The sequence below is a fragment of the Chelonoidis abingdonii genome, chromosome 3 (assembly GCF_003597395.2).
Source record: "Chelonoidis abingdonii isolate Lonesome George chromosome 3, CheloAbing_2.0, whole genome shotgun sequence".
NCBI lineage: Eukaryota > Metazoa > Chordata > Testudines > Testudinidae > Chelonoidis > Chelonoidis abingdonii.
This window is the reverse complement of record NC_133771.1, coordinates 33,448,641-33,474,612: the sequence shown is the minus strand read 5'-3', so window position 1 is coordinate 33,474,612 and position 25,972 is coordinate 33,448,641. Positions and strand designations below refer to the sequence as shown.

The 25,972-nt window shown below is 43.7% G+C and overlaps 1 protein-coding gene across 5 annotated transcripts in view; it reads right to left on the bottom strand.

Annotated features, from left to right (window-relative positions):
- The window catches only part of KIDINS220 (kinase D interacting substrate 220), a 166,326-nt gene that overhangs the window by 62,641 nt on the left and 77,713 nt on the right, over window positions 1-25,972 (bottom strand). For 4 of the 5 annotated variants that reach the window (XM_032795179.2, XM_032795180.2, XM_032795183.2 and 1 more), the window contains exon 22: window positions 23,371-23,533. In XM_032795179.2, the coding sequence (XP_032651070.1) occupies window positions 23,371-23,533 (163 nt within the window). Of the gene's footprint in view, window positions 1-19,960; window positions 20,404-23,370; window positions 23,534-25,972 lie in introns of those variants that run through there. The other variant, XM_032795185.2, reaches the window with a different exon arrangement.

Below are 25,972 nucleotides of genomic sequence, written 5' to 3'. Positions count from 1 at the left end.
GGGGGGGCAGGGACGTTAAAGCACTGCAGGGACCTTTGCTGCAGCAGCGCTTTAACGTTGCTGCCCCTCTTCCTGTCAGTGGCCCTGCCAATGAGGATCCTTAAAGCGTTACCACAGCAAAGGATCGTCCTTAAAGAGCTGCTGAAGCAGTGCTTTAACATTGCTGCCCTTTCCCTCTGTCAGTGGCCCTGCCGGAAGGGTCCTTACAGGCAAAGCTGCCAAAAGGAGAGGCAAAAGGGGCAGAGACAGGGACATTAAATCGCTGACGCAGCAGTGCTTTAATGTGGGCTGGGTATGGGCTGGTGCGGATTCTTACCAGTACAGAGTACTGGCCCATACCAGCTCACTTTCACCTCTGGATAAAAGTGAACTGCCTGGATCTGTAGTCTAGGAACCTGGCTAGAAGGGAGACAATCATGGGATTCCACTCCAAGGAAGCTGGAGGCCTGAGACCTAAGTGGGATACCCTCAAGGAGACCATGAGGCGGTCAGAGATGCAGTAAACTCAGAAACTGTGACATCCATATGGATCCAGAATGAGAAATAAGCTTTCCACCTCTAATCTGTTATTTAAACATAGGCCAATTTGCCAACCCTCTTGCAAAGACTATTCTGAAAAAGAAAGCCAAAGAAGTGTGACGCTTACCCTAACCATTCTTGGTTGGTCCTTACGCACTAACATAGTAAACACAATTAATAACATTGTTTAGGATGGTCCAACAGTATGACTTGAGGTAATAGAATGAAATAGAACACAGAAAATTCAGGCTAAATATTCAGAAACAATAGCCCATCTGTGAGATCTATTAATTTCTGTAATCACCAACAACTAATGCATTTTAAAAATATTACACTTCTTAAATCAATACACGAGAATAGAGTTAATGTTGCCCACAAATATCTCAAAAAATGTGTTTAACTTATTATTTTTTTTATTAAGGATTGTTTAAACAGTGTCAAAACAGGAATTAGGAACATAATAATCTTACAGAAAAGTAAGATTTTAAAATGATCTTGTTTAATTTTTATCATTGTTAAAAGGTTTGCTGAAAACGTGAAATACAGTTTTTAAAAAGAATAATTTAATAGATACTTGTCTAAAATATTGTAACAAAAAAGGAACAGATAATGCTTATCTTCAGTTTTTAATTTACTCCCTTTCTTCTTACTTATGTCTGTTAACAAAAACTCCTCAAATGATTTAGACAAAAGCTTTTAGCTCAACACATAATTGCAACAAAATTACAATAATTGTACCAATTAAAATAATCCTGAATGAACAGTTTGTCATCTTAATGTTCCAATGGTTTATAGAAGGATCTACTTAATTAGCTGAAATTGCTTTCCAGTGTTAGTATCAAATGTCATTTGTTAAAAGTTGAACGATTTAGAAAATAATTTAACAAAGCAATTTTACAAATCACCAAGAACCAACATTTTCTTTTTCAGCTGAATAAAGCAAGCAGATGTGTCATCAAATTGCTATAAAAATAAATGAGGCTTTTTATGGAAAAAATAAATTTTACTACTAGTGCTAAAGAATACTATTTTCTGATTGTTTCAAGAAATCAGATTCCTTAATAAAATAACACATACCCTTTATACCCTGATACTATTAATATGCTTTAAATACAACGTTTTCATATTTAGATGGGAAACAATGAGATAGAAGAATTCACGTTGGAGGGCTTTTGGTTGTTTTTTTTTTGTTTTGTTTTTTAATATGCGTATGGTATTTCCCTGTCTTGATTCCGGTTAATCTACTATGTGCTGGGCTTTCATATACATGACACAAACAGACCATAGTACCAGTGAAGCTGCTTAACTTTCTAACACAAATCTATGTCTCACCCCAAACCAATAGCTTCTGCCACTGCATTTATAAGCAAATTAGTCTTAAATAATTTAACCAAAAATTAAAAAAAAAAAAAAAAAAAAGAAAAGAAAAGAGAAGAGAAGAGATAAGAAAGGCAGCATATAGGGTGCAATGGCAGTAGGATCAGCCATGTAAGATTAACTGTATTTGGTAACAGAGAAAAGACTTCAACTCTAAAAAAGAAAAAGTAATTGGGTTTGGTAATAAGATTGAAAAAGAATACATATCCTTACAGCAATCAGAAAGCAATACGCTAACTCAAAGAGCTGGAAAGGTAACACATTAAACTTAAGAAATCAAGAAATATATCAGCGCTTTCATATGAGGATGAATCATGCCAACTGACCTGACAAAAGAAAAATATGTTCCTTACATGTACATTTCTTTACTCTGAAGCAATACAGTATGTCTACTATTCTGTACATATGGGTGGGCCCTCTTCCTTGCAAGACTGGAGGTATGTTAGAGCTGAGACACAACAGGACTTACCCACAAATTACTCCTCAAAATGACTTACCCAAATAGCAGTAAAAATAGAACTACAAGAAGCAGTTAGTAGTCTATGGCCAAATCGTGACCTTAGGATCTGCACACAGAAGGGAATCAGAATAGAATGAAACAAATAACTTCTAGTTTTCTGAGCTGATCTGTTCCGCTTAGGTATATTTTAATTGGTCTTCTGACATCCTGAAGATAATCTGCTTTTTGTTTCAGTTTTGAATTCAGGCAAAATAAAGGAAAAACAATTCCTATATGATATGGAATGTTCATTACTTATGACTTTGGGGACAAAACTACTATTTTGCAATACTTAAGTGCCAAAGATTTCAGAGATTTCTTGGTCCCATTACTGTGACCAGAAAGCAGATATTTACAGAAAGACAGTACAGTGATGCGCTACTGATTTGAATAGACTGATCATGGCAGCTTTTAGCAGTATGGGCAGAGCCCATGTGGGAAAAATAGTTCTAATTGTTTTGGACAGATGCGATGCCATACAGAACCTTGATAAAATAACATCATTAATGTATTTGGATTTAGATAAACATGCATTTATGACACTGTTTAACATTGAGGAATGAGATGGGGAATTATGGACTTATCCCCAGGAGAGTCTTTGGACAGTCTAATTTGCCAGAGTCCTAAGAGCTGAAGATGAATGACCCAGCCTTCCAGAGGCATCTCTGGACGTGTCTCAGCTTGGCGAATGCAGAGCAAAGGTCCACCAGCCAGGAGACATTAAGTGAAAGATCCATATCTACGGTTTCTAGGAGGGTTCCTGCACAGGTGGAGCACATCTAGACCTTGCTCAGTGCCCTGACCTGCAATGATAGAGAAGAGAGAGCAGACAGAGAGATGGAGCTCTCCAGATTATCTCGTTTACTAAACAAAATCGGTGAAATTCTAAATGATCCAGTGGTTCCTCCTGGCCTTAAAACTCTCATTAGAAGTATATGATTTGAGAAAGACGGTAGGTAAATGTCTGGGTTGCTTGAGGTGGAACTGGGACACCACTTCTGGTAGAAATTTGGGATACAGTTGCAGTGAAACTTTGTTTTTATGGAATGTGGTGAAAGGGGGGTTTGCCATCATGGCCCCCAGAAGTTCGCCAACCCTTCTCACTGACATAATGGCAATGAGGAAAGCAACCTTCATGGAGAGGAGAGAAAGGGGGTAGGAGGCCAGAGGTTCAAAAGGAGAGTTTGTCAATGAGATAAGACCTAGGTTGAGCTCCCAATGAGATGTAATAGGCCAAATGGGTAGATATTTACATACAAGGCCTTTCCAGAATCAGGCAATCAAGGGATGGGTAAAAATCAAATGCCCCTCCACTGTAGGGTGGAAGGTGCTAATGGCCACTGCATACACCTTGATGGGACTGAGTCTTCAGATAGAGGAAATAGTTTAAGAGCATTGGGATGCCCACAGCTTTGGGGACAAGGCCTTGTTGTTGTGCCCAGGAAGTGAAACATGCCCAATTAGCGTGATAGAAGCATCTTGTAAAGTCCTTCCAGTAGCTGGAGAGGACATCTTGTACTAGCAATAAGGATTCTCATACTAACCGAGATGTCCATCCCCAAACCAAGCAGTAAGGTGCCCGAGTCTGATGATGTGTTGTGTTAGCAGTTCCAGAAACATCTGGTATGGGAGTGGAGGATGTTTCGACATATAAAGAAGGGGAAACCAGAATTAGCAAGGCCAGAATGAAGCAAGCTGAATGACTGTCACTCTCCCCTATCAGAGTCTGTGGAGGGCACGTGATAGAACTGTGCATGTGCGGGGGGAGGCATAATTTGGCTGGTCTGATCAATTGACGATCAGAGCATCATCCTGTGAGCGGTCTCCATCCACCCCCTTTTTCTTGGGTACCAGGAAATAATTGCAATAGAACCTTGTGCCCTGAAAGGCTGCAGGGATTGGCTCCACTGTTCCTTTCTGCAGGAGGAAGTCCACCTCTAGGGTTAGAATATTGTCATGAGAGAGATCCCTGAAAAGGGACTGGGATGGGGAATGTGGAAAAAGCATCATCATAAACTCAATGGTATAGTCATGTTGAACAATGTCCAAGATCCACTTGTCTGTTGTTATTGCTCCCCATGCTGGCAGAAAGAGTTTGAGAGACCCCCAAAAGGAGTGGTTTGTAGGCGCATTGGTGCATGGAGTGGTTGATGGCTCTATAGCTGCACTCAGAAATATTGTTTTCTCAATGACTGAGTGTGTTGTACAGAGGTTTGCACTGCCAAACAGGTGGACGGGCTCTGTTGACCTTAGGGCATTTCTGAAGAGGCTTGTAGGCTCATTGGCAGAAGAAGTGTGGAGGTGTGTTGAGGGCAATAAAATTTTCACGTTGGCACCAGGGTAACAATACCCAAGGGTGGCTCTAGAGTCTTTCAGTGAGTATACGGAATCATCCGTCTTCTGGCTGAAGAGGTGTGATTCATCAAACGATCTTCAATTGCGTTCTGTCTCTCCACAGAAACATGAGGAGTGCAACCAGGATTCTCTCCTCAAGACAATTCTGATGCCGTGAGGATGTGTTCACTGAATCAACTGCGGTCTGATGTATGGTCCCTGTCAACTTGCCTTCCTGTAAAATGTCTTGGAATTGGGAATGATCCAGCTGAGGCAATTTAACTGCCAACTCTGCCATCTGTCCATAGTTCATAAAATCATACTTGGCCATCAGTGACAAGTAGTTAGAGATCCAGAACTGAAGTCCAGCTGAGGAGAAGACCTTTCGACCCATAAAGTTCAGTCTCCTGCCCTCCCTGCCTGTCAGGTGGAGCATGGGTGTTGCTACTTGGTCTGCTCCAACACAGCCTGGATCACCAGGGAGTTAGGCAGAGTGTGTGAAAATAAAACCTTGGATCCTTTCAGGGTGATATAGTACCTTTTCTCAGTCCCCTTCATCGTGGAGGCACATGTGGCTGGAGTATGCCACATAGTGTGTGCCAGCTGAAGAATAGCATCACTGAAGATGTACTAAGTGAAGAATAGCATCGGCCAACTTTGCGGGTACCGATGAGTGCAGAATATCTAGTAACTGGTGCTGACTGTCCTGCATCTCTTATAGTGGGATCTCAAGAGCACTGTCTATCCTCTGTGTGATGCCGCATCCCATAATGCTTTATGGGAATATGCATATGAATGACATAACTGGGATATTTTTTATGCTACATATGCCATGTAACATATCTCTGTAAATGTTATGATCTACTGAATATATTAATCCTATTTGTATGCATGTATCATTTTTGTATGCAAAGTTATGAATATTGGCTGTGTACTTGTTTGAGTTTAAGTAGGCTTAGTAAAACATTTGGTCAGCTTCTTGAGAAAGGAATGTGCAAATTAAGTGCTCAGTCAAGAAACATTTAACTGACAATGGATCTTGGAAGACTAATCCACATAAGAAATCTTCTTGGAGACATTTAAGATAGCATGTGGGCAATGGCTACTGCCTGTAAAAACTGAGTCATGCATGGACATGTGACTTGCCCATGTGACTCCAAAACTCTATCCTGGAGCTGGATTTTGCATAGGAGAGAGGAGGGGTCTCCACCCACAAGAGAAAGTCTATTTAAGCCCCTGGGAGACCCTCTATTTTGTCTTCAGCTGGCTCAAGAGAGCCTCTCCACCTCCAAGGGATACCTGAAAGAAACTGGAACAAAGGACAGTAACCACCAGGGCCGGCTCCAGGCACCAGCTGACCAAGCACGTGTTTAGGGTGCCACCTTGGGGTGTGGCGGCGCTCAGGTTTTTTTTATTTTTGGTTTGGCGGGGCAGTGCTGGAGGGATTTTTTGTTTTTGTTTTCGCCAAGCAACACTCGGGGGGCGGGGGTGCATCTTTCGGCGGCGCGGTGCTTGGGGGTAGGTACAACCAGGACCCCTCAGTCAAGTCCTTCGGGGGGGGAGGGGGGGTTCAGTGACATGGCACTCATGGGGGGGGGTTATGGCAGGACAGAACTCTTTTTTTTTGCTTGGGGTGGCAAAAAAGTTAGAGCTGGTCCTGGTAACCACAGTGGTGCACGTAATTCCTGGACCCAGACTAGAAGGAGGCTAGTCTGTAAAAGCAGATTACTGGAACATCTCTGAGGGTGAGATTTAATCTGTAATTACTTTCTTATTGTATTAGGTTTACACTTGCATGTTTTATTTTGTTTGGTAATTTACATTGTTCTGTCTGTTATTACTTGGAACCACTTAAATCCTACTTTTGACAGTTAATAAACTCACTTTTTACTTATTAATTAACCCAGAGTACATATTAATACCCGGGGGAGCAAACCGCTGTGCACCTCTCTCTAACAGCGTTATAGAGGGCAAACAATTTATGAGTTTACCCCGTATAAGCTTTATATAGTGTAAAACAGATTTATTTGGGGTTTGGACCCCATAGGGAGCTGGGCATCTGAGTGTTAGAGACAGGAACACTTCTTAAGCTGTTTTCAGTTAAGCCTGCAGCTCATGGGGGACGTGGTTCAGACCTGAGTCTGGGTTTGTAACAGGTTAGCATGTCTGGCTCAAACTGGCAAGGTTCGAGAGTCCCAAGATGGCAGGGAAAATGGGTTAGAAGTAGTCTCAGCACATCAGCTGGCAGTTCCCAAGGGGTTTTCTGTGATCCACCCAGTCACTCTCTGTAGCAGCTCTTTAAATAGATGATAGTGTTCAGGTGGGGCGGAGGGCTGTAGGGAATTTGACCCCCGGAGGGGTGGTGGGGCACCACACCACCTCGCTACACCATCTTTGCTGGGTTGGGGAATACCCAGTCTATGGCCCAGACCTTCAGGCAGGGCCTGGCAAGCAATACAAGATAAGCCTAGGCCCTGGATCAGGGCAAGGCAGCAAACAGACAGTGAGGGGCTCAGGTCCTCAGGCAGGGACTGAGCAAATAGTTCAATATAAGGCTAGGCCCTGGCTTAGAGTGACCTGGAGAAGGGGGAGATAGCTACCCGCGAGTTGGGTGGCAGGGGGGACACAGGCCCACTCACTCCACTGCATCCCAGCTCGGGGCCCTAGCAGCGGCAGAGGACCCACTGCTCCGTCAGTGGGGATCCTGGCCGCAACACATTGACATTGGCTCTGGCAGTGCTGCAGCCAGACTAGGGTCAGCTGCCCCCGGGCTACTTCCAGACTCCCCCTCATATGGTACCTGGGTCTGGGTGGTGTCCTCAGAGGGTTCCAGCACCATGGGTTCCTCCGGGTAGCTAGCGAGGGGTAGACTTGGCAGCTCCTCTGGGTAGCTGGCGATGGATAAGCTTGGTGGCTCCTCCAGGCACCAGTTGGCACTCAGGTCGGCAGTGAATTGCTGGGGTCTCCCAAGTCGGAGCCAGGCCACAGGCATCTGGCCTCTCTGGTGGCTGCCGCCTAACTGAGCTCTGCGTTTGGGCTTTTATACTTCCTGTCCTGCGCCTCGACCTCTGGGAGTCGGGCACAGGATACACTGGCTTCGCCCACTTTGGTGTCTGGGGAGGTTCTTCCCCCAGTGGGGTGGTGGGGCACCACATCGCCTCACTACAAAGGTGTTGATGACACACCACATCTGGGGACGACAAAGGGAATCTCTCCAGAATCATTGGAACCGGGCTGATCGGTGCATTGTCTAAGCCCAGTTTCAAGTGTCTACTTGACGAAGGGCAGAGTGGAGAAACAGGGGAGCCCTCCCATGCTGAATGAGACGGTTCCAAAAGCGGATATTGAAGCCACGACCTATAATATGGCCAACCTGGTTGCTCCTGCTGCTATTGCGTCAGTGCCCAAAGAGCTGGATACCAGTCACTCCTTGGCTACAATAAAGGAGGGAATTGCCACAGTGCCACCGGAACCCTGTGGTAGTCATGTCTCTGGAACAGAAGCAGTGGACCATGTCAGCTATCCGAATCCTCAGACTCAGAGGAACCAGAGTCCTGCACAAATAGCAGTGCCGATGGAACCGTTGGAATGGGATGTGTTAAAAGGAATATAGGCAGTAGGGGTAGATCTAAAGTGGGAGATGGGGCTCTCCAAGCAGGTGAGTGCACCAGAAGACATGGAGACCTCACTCTTTCCAGGGCGAACAGTTCATGAGCTGTGGGAGCACTTCCAAGTCTCCCCGGAGTCAATGGACAGAACCCGGACTGGTGCAGAGATCTGTCTTGAGACCAATGAGTCACGAAATGCCGGAGGAGCCAGAGCAGGATGAGTACGCAGTTCCGGAACTGGGACCAGTGGATCCAGCAAGCAGTGTGGCCTTTTGTCTTTTGAGCCTTGGAATGTATCGCTCCTCTGTGACCAGAACTCATAGACGATGCGGAATCCTGCTTGGATTTGGCAGAAGACTTACTGCCCGGCCTATGTGCATACTTCTGTGGCTCATGGCTAGTCACTGGCACGAGGTCCATAGCACTGGTACCAATGGAGGCTCCACGGTAGGGGGAGCACTCTTAGATTGTTCAGACTGATGTACGGAGATGAGGAGGTTCCCCAGCCAGAATCCAAGTGCGGCCCCATGGCAACCTCCATGCACGTGATTAATAGTGTCCAATTAATGAGCACCTATTCAATATTTTATTTTATGCTCATTGGTCACTTTGGCCCAATGCCTTGTCACTATACTCTATTCAGTCCCTGCTCCGATCACAGAATTATTAACTTCCTCATGGACTTTATGTAACTCAACACTTCAGTATCTGACTGCTTCAAAAACACTAAAATTTATTTTCACTTCACCCCATGAGATTAGGTGGTATTATCCCTATTTTACAGATGGGAAACTTGAGGCACAGATAGATTTCAGATCAGACATCTCCACTACTTTTGAGTGCCTAGTTTAAGAAACCTAGGACCTGAATTTTCAGAGTTCTTAGATTTCATAAGACACTTAAAAGGCACAAAGCACAGTTCTATTAACTTCAGCTGTAGCTGTGAATGCTCATCACTTCTGCAAATCAGATCCTATGGTATCAAATCGGGCACCCAGAAAATGATGAACACACACTAGCCACCTGTGAAAAGTTTACCTAAAAGTGACTTGGCCAGCATCACACAGGAACCCTGTGGCAGAGACCAGGATAAAATTAATTCTTCAAGCTGGACAGTATTCAACTGTTTTAGGCATAGGACCATCCTTTCTCTTCCTGTAATCCCCTGCCTTATTCACTGCACACCTTCCAACTTCTGCAACAATTCAGACAGGCATCTCACAGACAACTGCCTCCTTCGCTACACAACTCTGATTTATCCTCTGAGCATAAGCTACTTGGTAACAGGAATGAGACAGGCATCTTTTGGGGGGAGGGGGGGGAATTGCATGTGATCATGTAATTAACAGCTGCATTATGATGCATATGCAGGGGTGGGATGAACTAGTTATACAGGCAACCTTTATTCTGACTCTGTGTGCATGACTTTGCAATCTTTATACTCTTAACATAGCTTTTTGTCTGCAGCTAACTACACAAGTTGTGAAAGTGAGATTTATCTTTTGTAATAAAACTTAAAATCAAAATATGTTCTGAGGAAAATAAATCAAAGAGATTATATTTTGCAGAAAAGAGTGCATCCTAAACCATGCATGACAGAGCAATTTCATTGTGTATTAGCGCCATATAAAGTACTTTCCTAAGATAATTAATGTATTAGTGCCATCTGCTGGTATACCAATGTACAGTGCATAATGCCAAGTTGGCATTAGAAGAAGAGTGGTTCAGTTTGATGCAGTTAAATAGTGCTCTCAGTTCATTTTTACAGTTAAACTATTGATCATCATATACTAGATACAGCCTATCTAGTATATGAAATTACAACAGTTTTTCAGGTATAATACAGGTTTTACCACAATTATAACACAGAACCATGTACAATAAACTGTTTATCTGTAATTCTTGAAATGAAGCACTATAGTCATAGCAGATCTAGCCAAACTCTTGACTCTGTGCCTCATGCATGTGACTAGCAGGTATAAATATAACGCCACGAAGTAATAGGAGAGCAGTGCACACGTGTCCTTTTATGGTGGCTCATATATTTCCTAACAGACTGTACATTTCCAACGGTAAAAGATAAGTATATGATTTAGGGTACGTCCAGACTACCCAGTGATCGATTTTTCGGGGATTGATATATCGCTTCTCATCTAGACACAACATATCGATCCCTGAATGCGCTCCCGTCAACTCTGGAACTCCACTGGAGCGAGCGGCGGTAGCGGAGTCGACACGGGGAGCTGCGGACGTCGATCCCGTGCACTGAGGACGGGAGGTAAGTCGAAATAAGATACTTACACAACTTCAGCTACGGTATTCCTGTAGCTGAAGATGCGTATCTTACATCGATACCTCGACACCCCCGCCCAGTGTAGACCAGGCCTTAGTCACAGGGGTCACTGATTCTGTGACTTTAATGAACCTCCATGACTTCAGTCAGTTAGTCAGTCTCCCTCTCTCTCTCGCACACACACATAGGGTTATTTTGTCACAGACAGGCTGCAAGCTTACGTGAATGTTTGTTTATTGCCCGCGACCTATCCATGACTTTTACTAAAAACAGACAAAATCTTAATGTTAGTCATACATGAAAAATGACAGAATATGTTTGTTATTTCAATGTTGGGAATATATCTGGAATCCCTGTACCTAAAAACATTTAGAATAATAAAGCAACTTAAATTAAAGCTACTTTTTCACTGATAATAATCAAAATTTACATATAGACGAAGTGAGAAAAGTATTGCTTGATAACATATTAAGGTTTGATTTAAGAATATTTACTTTGCATATAGTGACATATGATGCCGACAATTTGTTTTTTAAATGGTTATAAAACAGGGGTTGGCAACCTGCGGCACGCATGCCAAACATGGCACGCAAGCCGATTTTCAATGGCACGCAGCCGCCTGCAACAGTCCTGGCCCCCAGCTCCACTCAGCCTCCCTTGCCCACCGTTCTCCCCTGTGGGGGCAGGAGGCAGAAGCTTGGTTCTGCGGCAACCAACCTTCCCTCTCCCCCACTTCTTCCCCCAGAGTGGTGCTTTCCTGCCCTGCCCCCTCTCCTTCCCTACGCCAATCAGCTAATGGTCCTAGCAAGGGAGGGGGGGGGGGAGACCAACAGCGTGCCGGCAGTTCCCTGGAGGAGACAGAGAGGGGTAGGGACGGAGCCCTGGTGAAAGGGGTGGAACAGGGCATATCCCTTCCAGCCTCCTGCCCTGAGCGGCTCAGGGCAGGGGGCTGGGAGCACCCCTACGAGCCGAACACTCCAGCCCTCTGCCCTGATCCCCCCCCACTCAGTCTTCTGTCCTACACCCCTCACATCCCTGAGCCTTCTGCCCTGACCCCCCACACACTCAGCTTTTTGCCCCTGCAGTCCCCATACCCCCCAGCCCTCTGCCCTGACCCATGAACCACCCCCCACACCCAGCCTTCTCCCCTGCAGCCCCCATGCCCCCTAGCCTTCTGCCCTNCTGCCCCCTCCACCCCAACCCTGTACCCTGACCCCCACACACTCTCAGCCCTCTGCCCTGCACCTGCATACCCCCAGCCCTCTGCTCTGACCCATGAATCCCCCCACACCCTCAGCCTTCTGCCCTGCACTCCCATAACCGCAGCCCTCTGCCCTGACCCATGAATCCCCCCACACCCCTAGCCTTCTGCCCTGCACCCCCACAGCCCTATCCCTCTGCCCTGACCCCCCCCACACTCAGCCTTCTGACATGCACCTCCACACACCGAGCCCTTTGCCCTGACCCTTGAACCCCCCCACCTCAGCCCTCATTCCTGAACCCCCCTCCACTCCAGCCTTCTGCCTGAACCCCCTTCCCCAGCCCTCTACCCTGGCCCCTGAAACCTCCCCACCGAGGTCTGGAGTCCCAGCCGCAGGCCCTGCTCAGCCCGCTGCCAGCCTAGGTGAACAGAACCCCAGGCTGGCAGCAAGCTCAGCAGGCTAGCGGCGTAAGATCAGTATTTTAATTTAATTTTAAATGACGCTTCTTAAACATTTTGAAAACCTTGTTTACTTTACATACAATAGTTTAGTTATATAATATAGACTTATAGAAAGAGACCTTATAAAAATGTTAAAATGTATTACCAGCACGCGAAACCTTAAATTAGAGTGAATAAATGAAGACTCGGCACACCACTTCTGAAAAGTTGCCGACCCCTGTTATAAAATTAACTTCTTGAATCTCAGTGTCTTCTGTCATTAAATTGTGGCCTGACCAGCCGTACCTTTTGACTCCCAAAATTTTTCCATAAACGAACATGTTAAAAGATAAAAATCGAAAGCAGTGTTTAAAACCCATAAATTTGCACAACTGTGAAAATTTAAATTGACAAAAATAAAAAATGTTTAAACAATATTAACTATCAAAATTATAAAAAAAATAATAATTCTGCCAAGTCGAAACATGAGGAAATAAAATATTCTTGCTTTTGTTTTTAGGTATCAAAACAAAGACATCTTTACAAAAGTAAAATAGGGGAAAGAGTGCTGAGTGCACTCAGCTGAGGAACAGATTCTATAATATTGATGAACCAAACCTGAAATTCATACATTCATAGATTCCAAGCCCACTGCGAAGATTCAGTCTCACCTCCTGCATAACACGAGCCATAGAACTCCCCCAAAATAATTCCTACTGTATATCTTTTAGAAAACCATCTAATCTTGATTTAAAAATTGCCAGCAATGGAGAATCCACAACAACTCTTAATAAACTGTTCCAATGGTTAATTACCCTCTCAAAAATTTACACTATTTGCAGTCTGACTTTGTCCATCTTCAACTTCCAGCCACTGGATTGTGTTCTACCTCTCTCTGCTAGACTAAAAGAGCTCATTATTAAATATTTGTAAAAGCAGCAAAGAATCCTGTGGTACCTTACAGACTAACAATCTAGCTTTCGTGGGTGAATACCCACTTCGTCAGATGCATGCTGATTTAGTAATGTATTTAGAGTGGGGTCAGCATACTTAAAGAGGCAATGCGCATCTCTCTCTCTCTCACACACACACACACACACACACACAGGTGTGTGTCTCTGTCTCTCTCTGCCATGCTATCTCCCCTCCCTCCATTCATGCTGCACAAAATTAGAAACTCAAGATGTAAATTGGCAAATATAGTCTTTTTTTTTTAAAACCAGTAACAAATTTGCTCAATAAATATTAATTTAAATTATTATAGAATCATAGAAACAGATCATTTAGTCCTGTCCCCTGCAATGAGGCAGGAGTAAGTACTATCTAGACCATCTCTGACAAGTATTTGTCTAACCTATTGTAAAACCTTCAATGACACAGATTTCATATCATCACTAGATAATTTGTTCCAGTGCTTAATCACCCTTACATTTAGGAAGTTTTTCTTAATGTCTAACCTAAATCTCCGTTCCTCTAATTAAAGCCCATTACTTCTTGTCCTTTCCTTACTGGATAAGGAGAACAATTTATCACCTTGCTCTTTATAGCAACCCTTTACATACTTGAAGACTGTTAACATGTTCCCAGTCTTCTCTTCTCCAGACTAAACAAACCAATTTTTCAATCTTTCCTTATAGTCATGTTTTCTAGAACTTTAATCATTTTTGCTGCTCTCCTCTGGATTTTCTCCAATTTGTCCACATCTTTCCTGAAGTGTAGTGCTCAAAACGGGACATAGTACTCCAACTGAGGCTTTATCAGTACTGAAAAGAGTGGGAGATTTACTTCTGGTGTCTTGCTTACAACACCCCTGCTAATATAGCCCAGAATGAAATTAGCTTTGTTTTGCAACAGCATTATACTGTTGACACTCATTTAGTTTGTGATGCACTAGAACCCCCAGATCCTCTTCTGCCCATTCCCTAGGCAGTTATTTCTCATTTTATAGTTGTGCAAATGATTATTCCTTCCTAAGCAGAGTACCTCACATTTGTCCTTATTGAATTTCATCCTATTTATTTCAGACAATTTCTCCAGTTTGTCAAGGTGATTTTGAATTCTAATCTAGACTTCCAAGAGCTTGCAACCCTTTCCAGCTTGATATTGTACTTGGTATCCTACTTATTTTCAGTGAATTACTGTTAAAAATCACTCTGCAACTTACTTTAACAAGAATATTCACCAAGAAAATTTAAGCCTAAATTAGCAAAATATACCACACAGTCTTATCTCTGAGCAGATGATGACAAGGTCTACTAGTAGAATCTAGCAACAGAACGCCTAGCTCACGTTGATATGAAGTATTAGAGTATACAAAACGGAGCTGGGGGGAAAAAAAAGGTTACTCACATTCTCATAACTGTTGTTCTTCAAGATCTGTTTCACATATCAATTACACTGTAAGTGTGTGCGTGTCTCATGCATCAGCATCGGAGAGTTTTCCCTAGTGATACTCACGGGATTGCTTCCACTCACCTGGTCTTCCCATGCTCTGTACCAAGGATATAAAGGGTGGAGTTGCCCTGCACCTCCTTCAGTTCCTTTACATCAAAAACAGATGGTAGATACTGATACATGAGGGAAGAAAGGTGGGTCATGTAATGGACATATGTAACATAGCTTGAAGAACAACAGTTATGAGGTAAGTTACTGTTTTTCTTCTTGGAGTGCCTGCATAAGTCCATTATAATATCAGTGACTCCCGAGCTATTATCAAGGGCATTGGAGCTCTGAGGCTCATCAGAAAAGGGAGTGCAAGACTGCTTCTCCCACCTTCACATCATCTCTTCATAAGAGCATAGTGACTAGTAAACATGTGGATCAAAGACCATGTTGCTGCTCCACAAATGTCCAGAATATGGATGTGCCTCACAAATGCAGCTGAGGTTCCACATGCTCTGGTACAGTGTGCTGTTAACTCCTCTTTCCTGCATTCTGCACAGGAAACAAATAACTGGGCAGAGATCCTGAAAGGTTTTTTTTCTGCCCAGGTAAAAAGAGAAAGCTCAATGCACATGCAGCTTTTGTTCACCTTTGTGAGGATGTGGCTTTGTGGGGAAAAAATGGTAAATATATAGGTTGATTAAGGTGGAAATTGGAAACCAGCCTTTGACAGAAACTTAGGATGAGGTCTTAGTTGAATTTTGTCCTTAAAAAAAGTGTGTGTGTTGCAGATCCATGACAAGCCCTGTAATTCTCTCTCTCTCTCTCAGGCTAAGGTGATAGCCACTACAAAGGTTACCTTCACTGAGAGATGCAGAAATGAACAAGATGCCAACAGCTCGAGTAGGAGACTCATAAGAACAGACAATACTAAATTTAAGTCACAAGTGGGCGCTGGGTCATGAACAGAAGGAAATAATCTATTTACACCTTTAAGGAATTGGGTTAGTGAACACAGTTTTATCATTGATTTTAGAATGAAATGCTGGAACTGCATCCAAATGAATTGTATGAGGGTTTAGGGATAGACCATATTACTTAATGAGAGAGAGAGAGAGAGAGAGAGAGTCTAAAATTTCTTGAATCGACATGTGTGAAGGTTACAGGATGCGGAAAGCTGCTCAGAAAAAGAAACATTTCCACTTAGTCACGTAACTAGTCCTTGTAGACAGTCTTCCTACTACTAAGGAGGACATGCCACTGAGCAACATGCCTCTTCTGCATTTAGCTACTTATGAACCATTTGTCAGGTGCAGCTTCTGAAGATTCAGGTGCAGCACATGCCCTTGATACTGTGTGATCATAAGATTACTTATTAAATGGCAGAAGCAGAGGCTCCCTGGTAGATAGCTGATGGAGCTCAGAATATCATATTTATCCCAATGATCCTGGAGCTATCAGGATCATTATTTGTCAATCTTGCTTCAGTTTGAGGATGACCCTGGGAATCAGGGGCACTAATGAGTAAGCATATTGTCAGACCTTGCTCCAGGAAAGGCATCCTAGATTGATCTGAGGCTGTGACCTGCCTTAGAGCAAAATTCGGGACATTCCCTGTCCTGTCAGGTTGCAAACAAGTCCCCACTTTTGGAAACTCCCCTATATGAAACACCACAGCCAGGATATTAAAGTGGCCACTCATACTTTGAGATGAAAGACATGCTCAAATGGTCTGGCAGAGTATTCTGAATTCCTGGTAAGTGATGTCCTGAGAGTACGGAGTTCTGTATGCAGAAATTTCTCAAACTGATTTCCTGCTTTCAGTCTGTTTGACTTTATGGCCCCTTGCTTGTTGATGCAAAACACCACTGTGGTGCTGTCGATGAGTACTTTGAGAATTTTGCCTCATTTATGAGGTGGAAACTTTGGCATGCACAGAAAATTGCCCTTTGCTTGAAGACATGTATGTGTAATTTTGCTTCTTTAGGAGACCAAAGCCCATGAGCTTGGAAGATGCCCAAATGCACTCCTCACCCATGATTGAAGGGTTCATTACTAAAATCATGTAAGATTTCAGAGTCATCTTACAAATCATCAGAGTAGGCAGAGCAAATGGGACTCCACAACATACATTGTCCTGGTTCATCCACCAATCCAGTGAGGACAGTACCTTCAGCAGAATGCTTACTAGTAGGTCCAAATAGTCAATCTGGGGGTGAGAGACTGAGCTGAGCCAAGCCTGGATTACTCTGAGGTGCAGTCTAGCACGAGGGGTCACATATGGATCATATGGAGACCTCCAAGGCTGAGGCAGCTATCCAGTTAGAGAAGACTGCTGTCACACCACAGGGGAGGAAGCTATGACTCTGTCACAGGGAGGACATTGGCTTCTGGTTACTTGGGGTGGCAGGCAATGCTCCACCCCTCTGCTCCCACCTCACTGACCACAGAGAAGAAGAATCATTGTGCTGCCCTGACAACAAGGGATGAGTAATCATCCTCAAAGGTGGAGGAGGAGAAGTTCTGTACTCCCAAGCCTTGAATGCAGCCACCACTCCCAAGAGGAAATGCAGCGTAGTGGTGGTCGGTGATTCTCTTCTAAGAGGGACAGAGGCATCCATCTGTTGGTCTGACATGGCACTTAAGAAGTGTGCTGCCTCCCAAGGACCCGTACAGAGAATTACTGAGGGACTGTCAAGGATCATCCAGCCCTAACTACTAGCTCATGCTACCTGCCCATATGGGCAATAATGTTGTGAGACATGACCCTGAGCAGATCAGAAGTAACTACTGGGTTCTGGGAGTAAGGGTGAAGGAGTTGGTGACACAAGTGGTGTTCTCTTCAATCCTTCTGGTCAAGGGCAAGGGCAAGGGCACAGGCAGATGCATCCTGGAGGTAAATGCCTGGCTGAACTGATGGTGTCACCAGGAGAGCTTTGGCTTCCTTGACCATAGGATGCTGTTCCAGGAAGAAAGACAGTTGAGCGGAGATGGGGTCCAGCTATATTTGGATACAGTCTGGCTAACCTAGTGAGGAGGGCTTTGAACTAGATTCAATGGGGGAAGGCAACAAAAGCCCATAGGTAAGTCAAAAAGATGGAGACTTGGGAGAAGGGTAAGAATCTGTGTGGAGAATGGGCAATTACAGTAGGGACAAAAGAGAGATAAGAGGGAACACAGAAAGAAAATCAAATCAGTATTTTAGATGCCTGTATACTAGTGCAAGAAATATGGAGAATAAACAGGAAGAAGTAGAAATACTAGTGAATAATCACATCTATGACAGGTGGCACCACAGAGACTTGGCGGGATAATATACATGACTGGAATATTGGTTTAGAAGGATATACCTTGCTTAGGAAAGACAGCTAGGGAAAAAAAGGAGGAGGTGTTGCCTTGTATATCAAAGTTGTATACACCTGCACTGAGGTTGAGATGGAATAGGAGACATTTGTTAACAGTCTCTGGTTAAGGATAAAAGGGGTAAAAAAAACAAGGGTGATATCATGGAAGGGGTGTACTATAGACCACCTACCCAGAAAGAAGAGGTGAAGGAGGCTATTTTAAAACAACCAACAAAATTGGGAATTGGTGGTGATGGGACACTTCAACTACCCAGACATCTGCTGGGAAAATAATATAGCAAACCACAGATTATCTAATAAGTTCTTAGAATGCACTGGAGACAACTTTTTATTTCAGAAGGTGCAGAAAGCAACTAGGGGAGACGCTGTTCTAGATTTAATTTTGCCAAATAGGAAGGAACTGATTGAGAATTTGAATGCAGCTTGGGTGAAAATGATCAGGAAATGATCGAATTCATGATTCTAAAGAAAGGTAGAAGGGAAAGCAGAACTATAAAGAATGTATTTCATGAAGGCAAACTTTAGCAAACTATAGACGACAACATAGTAAGAAGGAACAAAAGGAGGGGCAGGGTGACTCCACCCTTTACACCGTTGGTACAGAACACAAGGAAACAGGAAGGGAAGAGCCTCCACTTTGGCTACTGCTAGGGTAAGCTCTCTGACACTAATGCACAAGATCTACAGTATAATGGATATATGCAAGCACCCAAAGAAGAATGTATATTTAAAGACTAGTTTCGAGTAGCAGCCATGTTAGTCTGTATTCACAAAAAGAACAGGAGTACTTGTAGCACCTTAGAGACTAACAAATTTATTTGAGCATAAGCATTCATGGGTTACAGCCCACTTCATCAGATGCACAGAATGGAATATATAGTAAGAAGATACTACATATCTTCATATATCACATACTGCAAACTTTGAATGATGATAAAATTAAAGACAAAATAAAGATGTGTTAGCAACTGATGACTTCTGATTGTATACAAAACTTGTTGTGACTATATTTTATTACAGAAAAAGGTCTGTAAAAAGAAGATTATTAAGGTTATGGTAAAGTTGGGAAATACCAGAATTAAGGTTCCCTGTGAAACTTAAATCAGGCCCCTCTGTGTGTATGCATGATGATACAGTATGTAATTATATGACCTCTTACTATTTTTCCACAGCATCTCTGCCTCATTCAGTGCACAGTATAGCTGGTGCTCATTTAAGGATCAGCTTATTCCAGTATAGTATCTGACTGCTTCATAAACATTTAAAAAAAAAATTCACACAACGCCCATGAGATTAGAGTATATTATCTCTAATTTACACATGGGAAACACTTGGGCACAGAGATATTGAAGTAAAAAATGTCCATTAAGTTTAGGTGCTCAATCTTAGATACCTAGGATCTGATTTTTCGGAGTACTTAGCATCTAGCACTTTACATGCTCCCACTGATTTCAGTTGCAGCTGTGAGTGCTCAGCACTTCTGTATGTCAGACCCTAGGACAGAGGTGGGCAAACTATGACCCGCAGGCCACATCTAGCCCGCGGGACTGTCCTGCCCAGGCCCCTCCCCTGCTGTTCCCCCTCCCCCGCAGCTTGCGGCCGCACACCTCTCAGGCTTTCCAATAAGCCAGTCCTGCCTCTCTGAGCGGCATGGTAAGGGGTAGGGGGGTAGATAAGGGGCAGGGAGTCCTGGGAGCAGTCAGGGGATGAGGAGCAACGAGCGGTTGGATGGTGTGGAGGTTTGGGGGCAGTCAAGGGACGGGGAGCAGGGCAGGGGGGTGGATAAGTGTGAGAGTCCCAGGGGGTCTGTCAGGGGGAAGGAGTATCAATGGGGGGGGGCAGTCAGGCGACAGGGAGCGGGGGGGCGGCTTTGGATAGGGGATGCGGTACTAGGGGGGGCGGTGAGGGGCAGGGGTCCCGGGAGGTGAGGGGACAAGAAGCAGAATTAGATGGGTCGGGGGTTCTGAGGGGGGCAGTCAGGGGTGTGAAGTGGGAGGGGGCAGATTAGGGGCGGGGGTCAAGCTGTTTGGGGAGGCATAGCCTTCCCTACCTGGCCCTCCATATAGTCTTGCAACCCTGATGTGACCCTCGGGCCAAAAAGTTTGCTCACCCCACCCTAGGGTATCAACTTGGACACCCAGAAAAATGGGCAACCCACAATTAGCGACCACCTGTGAAAAATGTGGTTTAAGTAAATTGCTTAGTGTCCTATAGGAACTCTGTGGTAGGGATTGAATCCCATTCCCCAGGGCAGCATTCAAATGCTCATTTATTACACATCTTCCAATTTCTGCAGCAAATGAGGCAGGGTTCCTACAGATTACAGCCTCCCTTATTTATCCACAAAGCAGGTTCATTCTGTACACTGAATGAGACAGGGGTTCCTGTGGGAAAAAAACACTACGTGATCATTTAATTAAAGATTGTATCACAACTAAGGTTACAATTATGTCAGGGAGGTCATGGAAATCACAGAATCAGTGACTTCCAGAGACGCCCCTGACATTCTCTGCTTCAGCCCCAGGGACTCGAGCTGGCAGCCAGCGGGACTCTGGCAGGGTTCCAGCAACAAGCAACAGCAGTGACAGGCAATAGAGGGCCCCCTGCAAGGTTTCAGCAACAGGTGACAGACTCTTGAGGGGGCCCCTTCTCTGGGTTCCAGGGATGGGAAACAGCCTCACATGGGGAGGAATGGGGACACCTCAGGCAAGTGGTCACCCTGCAGCTCCCAGCCACAACAGGCGGAGGGCCACCCCTTCTCTGCAGCTTCCAGCTGCCCTGGGCAGAAGGGGAACCCCACAGTTCCCAGCCACCATGGTGGCAGGGGAAATCATGGAGCCACAGCAGCAAAAGTCAGACAGATCATGGCTTCCGTGAATTTTTGTTTGTTTATTGCCTGTGACTTGTCCATGACTTTTACTAAACATAACCATGACAAAATCTTAGCCTTAATCATAATGCAAATACTCTAGTGGGCCAAATTTAAGTTGCACAGGCAATTCTAATTATGGTATCTCCTAAATATCGAATCCTTGACTTTGCAACCTTAATCATGTACTTTTAATGTTGTTTGTGTGTTATTGTCTAGTTTAAAAAAAAATGGAAAAAACAAAAACAAAAATTTCATCATGTTGCATTATATTGACACCCACAGGGATCATCAGTGGTGTTGGAACCTTTAGATCCATTACACACACCTCTGCCACTTGAGCTAACAGAGTAACTGATAGAAGTAGAATTTTGTCATCCTCTGCTGCCTATCACTGGAGGGAGATGAGACACACACACTGTCAACTGGTTTCACAGCTATTTTCTGGCAGCAGAGGAATTGGGAGACTAAGGATCCAGGGGTTCCATTCCAGGTTCTGGACTGGAGTGTGCGCTAGTGAGTACAGACTCTTCTGCCCATCCCTCCCAAGACTGATCCCTTTTCTCATCCTTGCCAACCGGTTCCTGACTCAGTCCTCTCTCTTTTTCATCTTGTCCCAGTCCCATTTTCCTTGTGTACTCAGTCCCTATCTCCAGCCCTGTGGCTTCTCATCCCAGTTCCAGTCTTCTTACCCTTCCAGTCTTAATCTCCCCCTCCTGGTTTGCTGTCTAAGTCCCAGTCTCCCACAATTCCCAGTTTATCTCCATAACGCCCAGTCTCCTCCAGTCAGTCCCATTTTCCCTGCTCCCAGCTCTTCATCCAAGCGCTCTCTCCCCTCCTTCCCCACTCATTGGCTGCTAGTCTCCTTTTCTGGGCTCCTCATACCATCTCAGTGTGTTTCCCCATCCTTTGCTTCTTATCCCAGTCTCTTTGCTGGCCAATTCCAGTTCTATTCAATCCCCCCAGTCCCTCGTCAGATCTGTTTCCCCTCCCCACCACCCATTTTCCACCCGCACCAGTTTCTACTCTCAAATCTTCCCCATTCCCCTAGCTCCTCATATGATATCAGTGTTTCCCCCCCTCCCAGTTCCTCTTTCCCCTCATCAGTTTCAATGTGTTCCCCGAAAACCTTCTGGCTATCAGTTTTCCTTACCCAGACAGTCCAGGTTTCTCTTCCCTTCCCCAACTCCAGTCCCAGTTTCAGCAAACTTCTTACTCCAATCTACTCCTTTCCCTCCCTCCTTGTCTGGCTGTTGTCCTCTCTGCTTTTGAATCAGATGGCTTCCTCCTCCATGCTGCCTGGGTACCAGCAATGGATTTATTGAGAGCACAGGAACAACAGGCTCTCTGCCCTCAGTTCCAGTACATGGGCCCCACTCTGGCCAGAAGCAGTAATTACTGGGTAAGTCTGGTTTGGGCCCTGGGTTGTAAGGAGCATGCCCATGCTTTGAAAGCTGAGCTGTAATTGCTCTTGACAATGACACACGAAATCAGGTCGCATATAAAAGAGTTGAGAGGTTGCTTTATGGGAATGGTGCATGTGCAGTCTGGTCAACCCTAGGAACTGAGAGAGGCTTGAACATGCTCAATGAGGACTGGATCTTTGTAGATTTTAGCTCTTAAAGTGAAATAAGGGTGAAGAAGTTGGTGGCACAAGTATGCATCAACTGAGATTTTTCAGTCTTACACCTTGGCCAAACATGGAAAGTTTTTCATGAGTTCAGGAAGGCAAATTCCTGACACAAAGGCCACCCGCTTGCCAACTTTCACATCCCCATTTCAAAGCTTGGGAAACTGAGAACTTTCTAAAAAAAAAAGGGCACCCAACTTTTTTTTTTTAAACAAGCAAAACATGTTTTTCCCTACTCTCATTTTTGTAAATGGCTGAACCATTTTGGCTAAATTTTCCATGCGAGTTCACCCTGAGATAGATACCTGGCATGTAAAATTCCAGTACACATTATTAAAATTTAGCAAAGTTATGAGCAAATAAAAACAGGGTCTTATAATGCAAAGAGCTGGACAACCTTAAAGATGATACCTTCAGCTCTCCCTGTAATAAACCACTGAAAGCTTCACTGAGAGTCTAAATAGAATTTCAAGAACCTTTGTTAAGTATATTACCAAATAACATAACACCATATCATATTATGGCTCTTTTAATATTTTAAAAGTTATACTTCATTACCTTAGATTGGCAAAGAAAATGACGACTTGGGATGAAAATTAGATTAATGAAAACCCAAAATAGCTGTGCTAACCAACTAAGTACGAACACCCAGTACAGATCTTAATAAAATACACACACACGTATATAAACAGTAGACCTGCTTTAATTAACAGTAAAAGACATTTAAAAAAAGTCTGCCAATACTTAAAGATTTTAAATATGGGGGAAAGACTTGGTTGGTAAATATTGGCAAATGCTGACTTTTTAATAGCAGTTATTGAAAATTTATGTCATCACTAGAACCATACCTACCTCTCATAGATGGTTTTTAAAGTCAGCTGATCTGGAACACCTTCAGTCTCTTCCAGATGCAATATGAGCCAGGATGTCCTGTATGGCCACTGCTCTGTAAGGTTGATCCAACTAGCCAGTCTATCCCAATTGAAAGTGATCTGATTAGCTCTCAATAAACGTCCTAAAAATACAAGAAGGGGGTGAGAAAGGAAGCAATTCTTTTAATTGCATGATCTTTTGTCACACTTTAACAGATGAAAATCATGTATTCTCCTAACAGTAGAAAGTGGAAAAAGTTAGATTAGTTGTATGGAGTTCAAATTTGTTTCATGTCACATGTAAAGGATATAATTTGGTAATCTAATAAAAAATCCTACCAGATATCTGTCTATATCTCAGAACCCACCACGACTATCAGCCTCTGATCGGTCAGGCACTGCATTACAATTACCAGCCTGTTACAAGTAAGAATTAATGAGCATTAGCAGAGTTGTGGGACAAAGTTTGTACAGTGCCTGACCATAATTCTGCCCGACTCTAGCAATATTCTACAGGAATACGTTTATACTACGCATTTCAGAACATTTTAAAAAATTTCATGATTTCATTCCAAGAGATTTTCTGTCTGTTTCCACCAGGAAGATATCACTCGCAGTTATAACAAATAGGTAGACAGTTGGTATCCTGAACAGTAAATCAAGAAAATCTCAACGCTGGAAACAAAAGGCAGTACTTCATTAACAAGTAAGGCAAGGTTTGGGTTTACAAATATAGCATAGCAAAGGCAGAAAAAAGGGTCTAAAATCAGTTCATGGAGTTGACAAACATTCTGATGAGAATAAATGTGACAAGAGGTTTCTTTACTAAGATGAATCCTGATTTGCATGTGTTGATGAAAGAGTATTCAGTTAACACTTTCAGAATACTGTCAAACTTCTAAATCACAGGTAACAATGTTTTACATGAATTTTTGATGCAAGTTCATATTTAAGACTCCACCTTCTGCAAAACACACATTGTGAATCCATTCTACATATGAATCTCACACTTTAATAATGTATTCCTATTGTGTCCACTTTCTTTGCATTTATGTTGTGGTTGTATTTTTTGTTGAAGTAGCATTACTAAGATTGTTAAAGTGGTTCATAATTTATCACTCTTAAAGATCTGATTATGACGTTTGTAGTTAAATTATATTAGTGTACACAAAGATCTCATGGTTATAAATTTTATATAGTTTTAGTTTTTACTCTTGGGGAGAATTCTGTGCATCTGCAGAAGCACAGAATTCCTCTGTCTCACATAATTTTGTATTTTCCTGAATAAAATACATTTTGCCTAAGAAATGCTGCAGTTCCACTTTTTGCCCATCAAAGACCACTGTGGCACCAGAACAGCTGGCTGCATTCATGCCAGCTGTTCTGGAGCCACAGTGGCCTATGGTGGACAAAATGTGGAACTGCAACACTTCTTAGACAAAATGTATTTTATACAGAAAAATACAAAATTCTATGGCCAATGCTGCAGAATTCCCCCAGAAGTAGAAGTTCATCACAGCACCCTGCCCACAGAGCCAGGTTAGGACACAGTGGAGCACACAGGGCTCCTCGGGAGTCACAGACTGGAGTTCAGAATGTCTTGGGGGGAAGGGGGTACAATCTGACACATGGGCTCAGGAGTTGAAGGGTGACAGCATTGAGCCTAGGGGTGGGGAAGAGGGGTTGCAGAGATCCATGGGGGTGGGGGTTGCAGGGGCAGGGGCAGACATGCCTAACTGAATGGGAGAGCCTTGGGGTCAGCTAGGGTCTGCATGAGGGAGGCTTCACAAAGCTCTAACAATCCCCTCCCCACCCCCCAAAAGACCTTCTCCCACCCACACCCAACACCCTCCAGATTCACTCCTAAGCTCCTTCCCTCTCCCTCAGCTCCTCCATTACCCCTGACTCCCCCAAGCCTTTGCGCTGCTTCTGACCAGTGCAGAAAATACAGTTCTGTATTGTAATTTAAATGAATCACACACACAAAGTTCTGTATTAATAAGTCTAGTAAGGAATCTATTCGTCAAAAAAATTACCAGAATCTTTTTTTTTTAAGTCTGTATTGTTATAGACATACTTGCTGACAGATATTTTGAAATAAATTATCAAAATAATTGAAACTGGCATGATTATATTGTGTTATTTTGACAAAAAATATGCAGAATTTAAATTTTTTTGGTAGAGAGTTTTTAATTTTTGGTGCAGAATTCCCCCAGGAGTAAGTTTCATACCTGGTGTCACATATCCACTGTATGTGCGCCATGGCCCAGCTTTTAAACAATCCCTTGAAGGAACCCCTTCAAAGTGTCAAGACTCCAAAGGGCTCCCACTTTTCTTCAAGGGTAGGCCACTCAGCCATCACATCCTAGGCTGAGACCCTAAGCTCTAGTACACCTGTTTCACACCATGAGCTCTGAACAGCAGGACCAACTGAGACACAAGCGTTTACTTTCTGCCCTCTTTACAGATCCATTTACTTCAGCAGTTTTTGGCTCTGAATGACTGATTTTAATGAGATTATAGAATATTGCTTTTTTAGAGAACTGCCTTTGTAGACTAGTTGCTAATGTCAGTATTTCCAT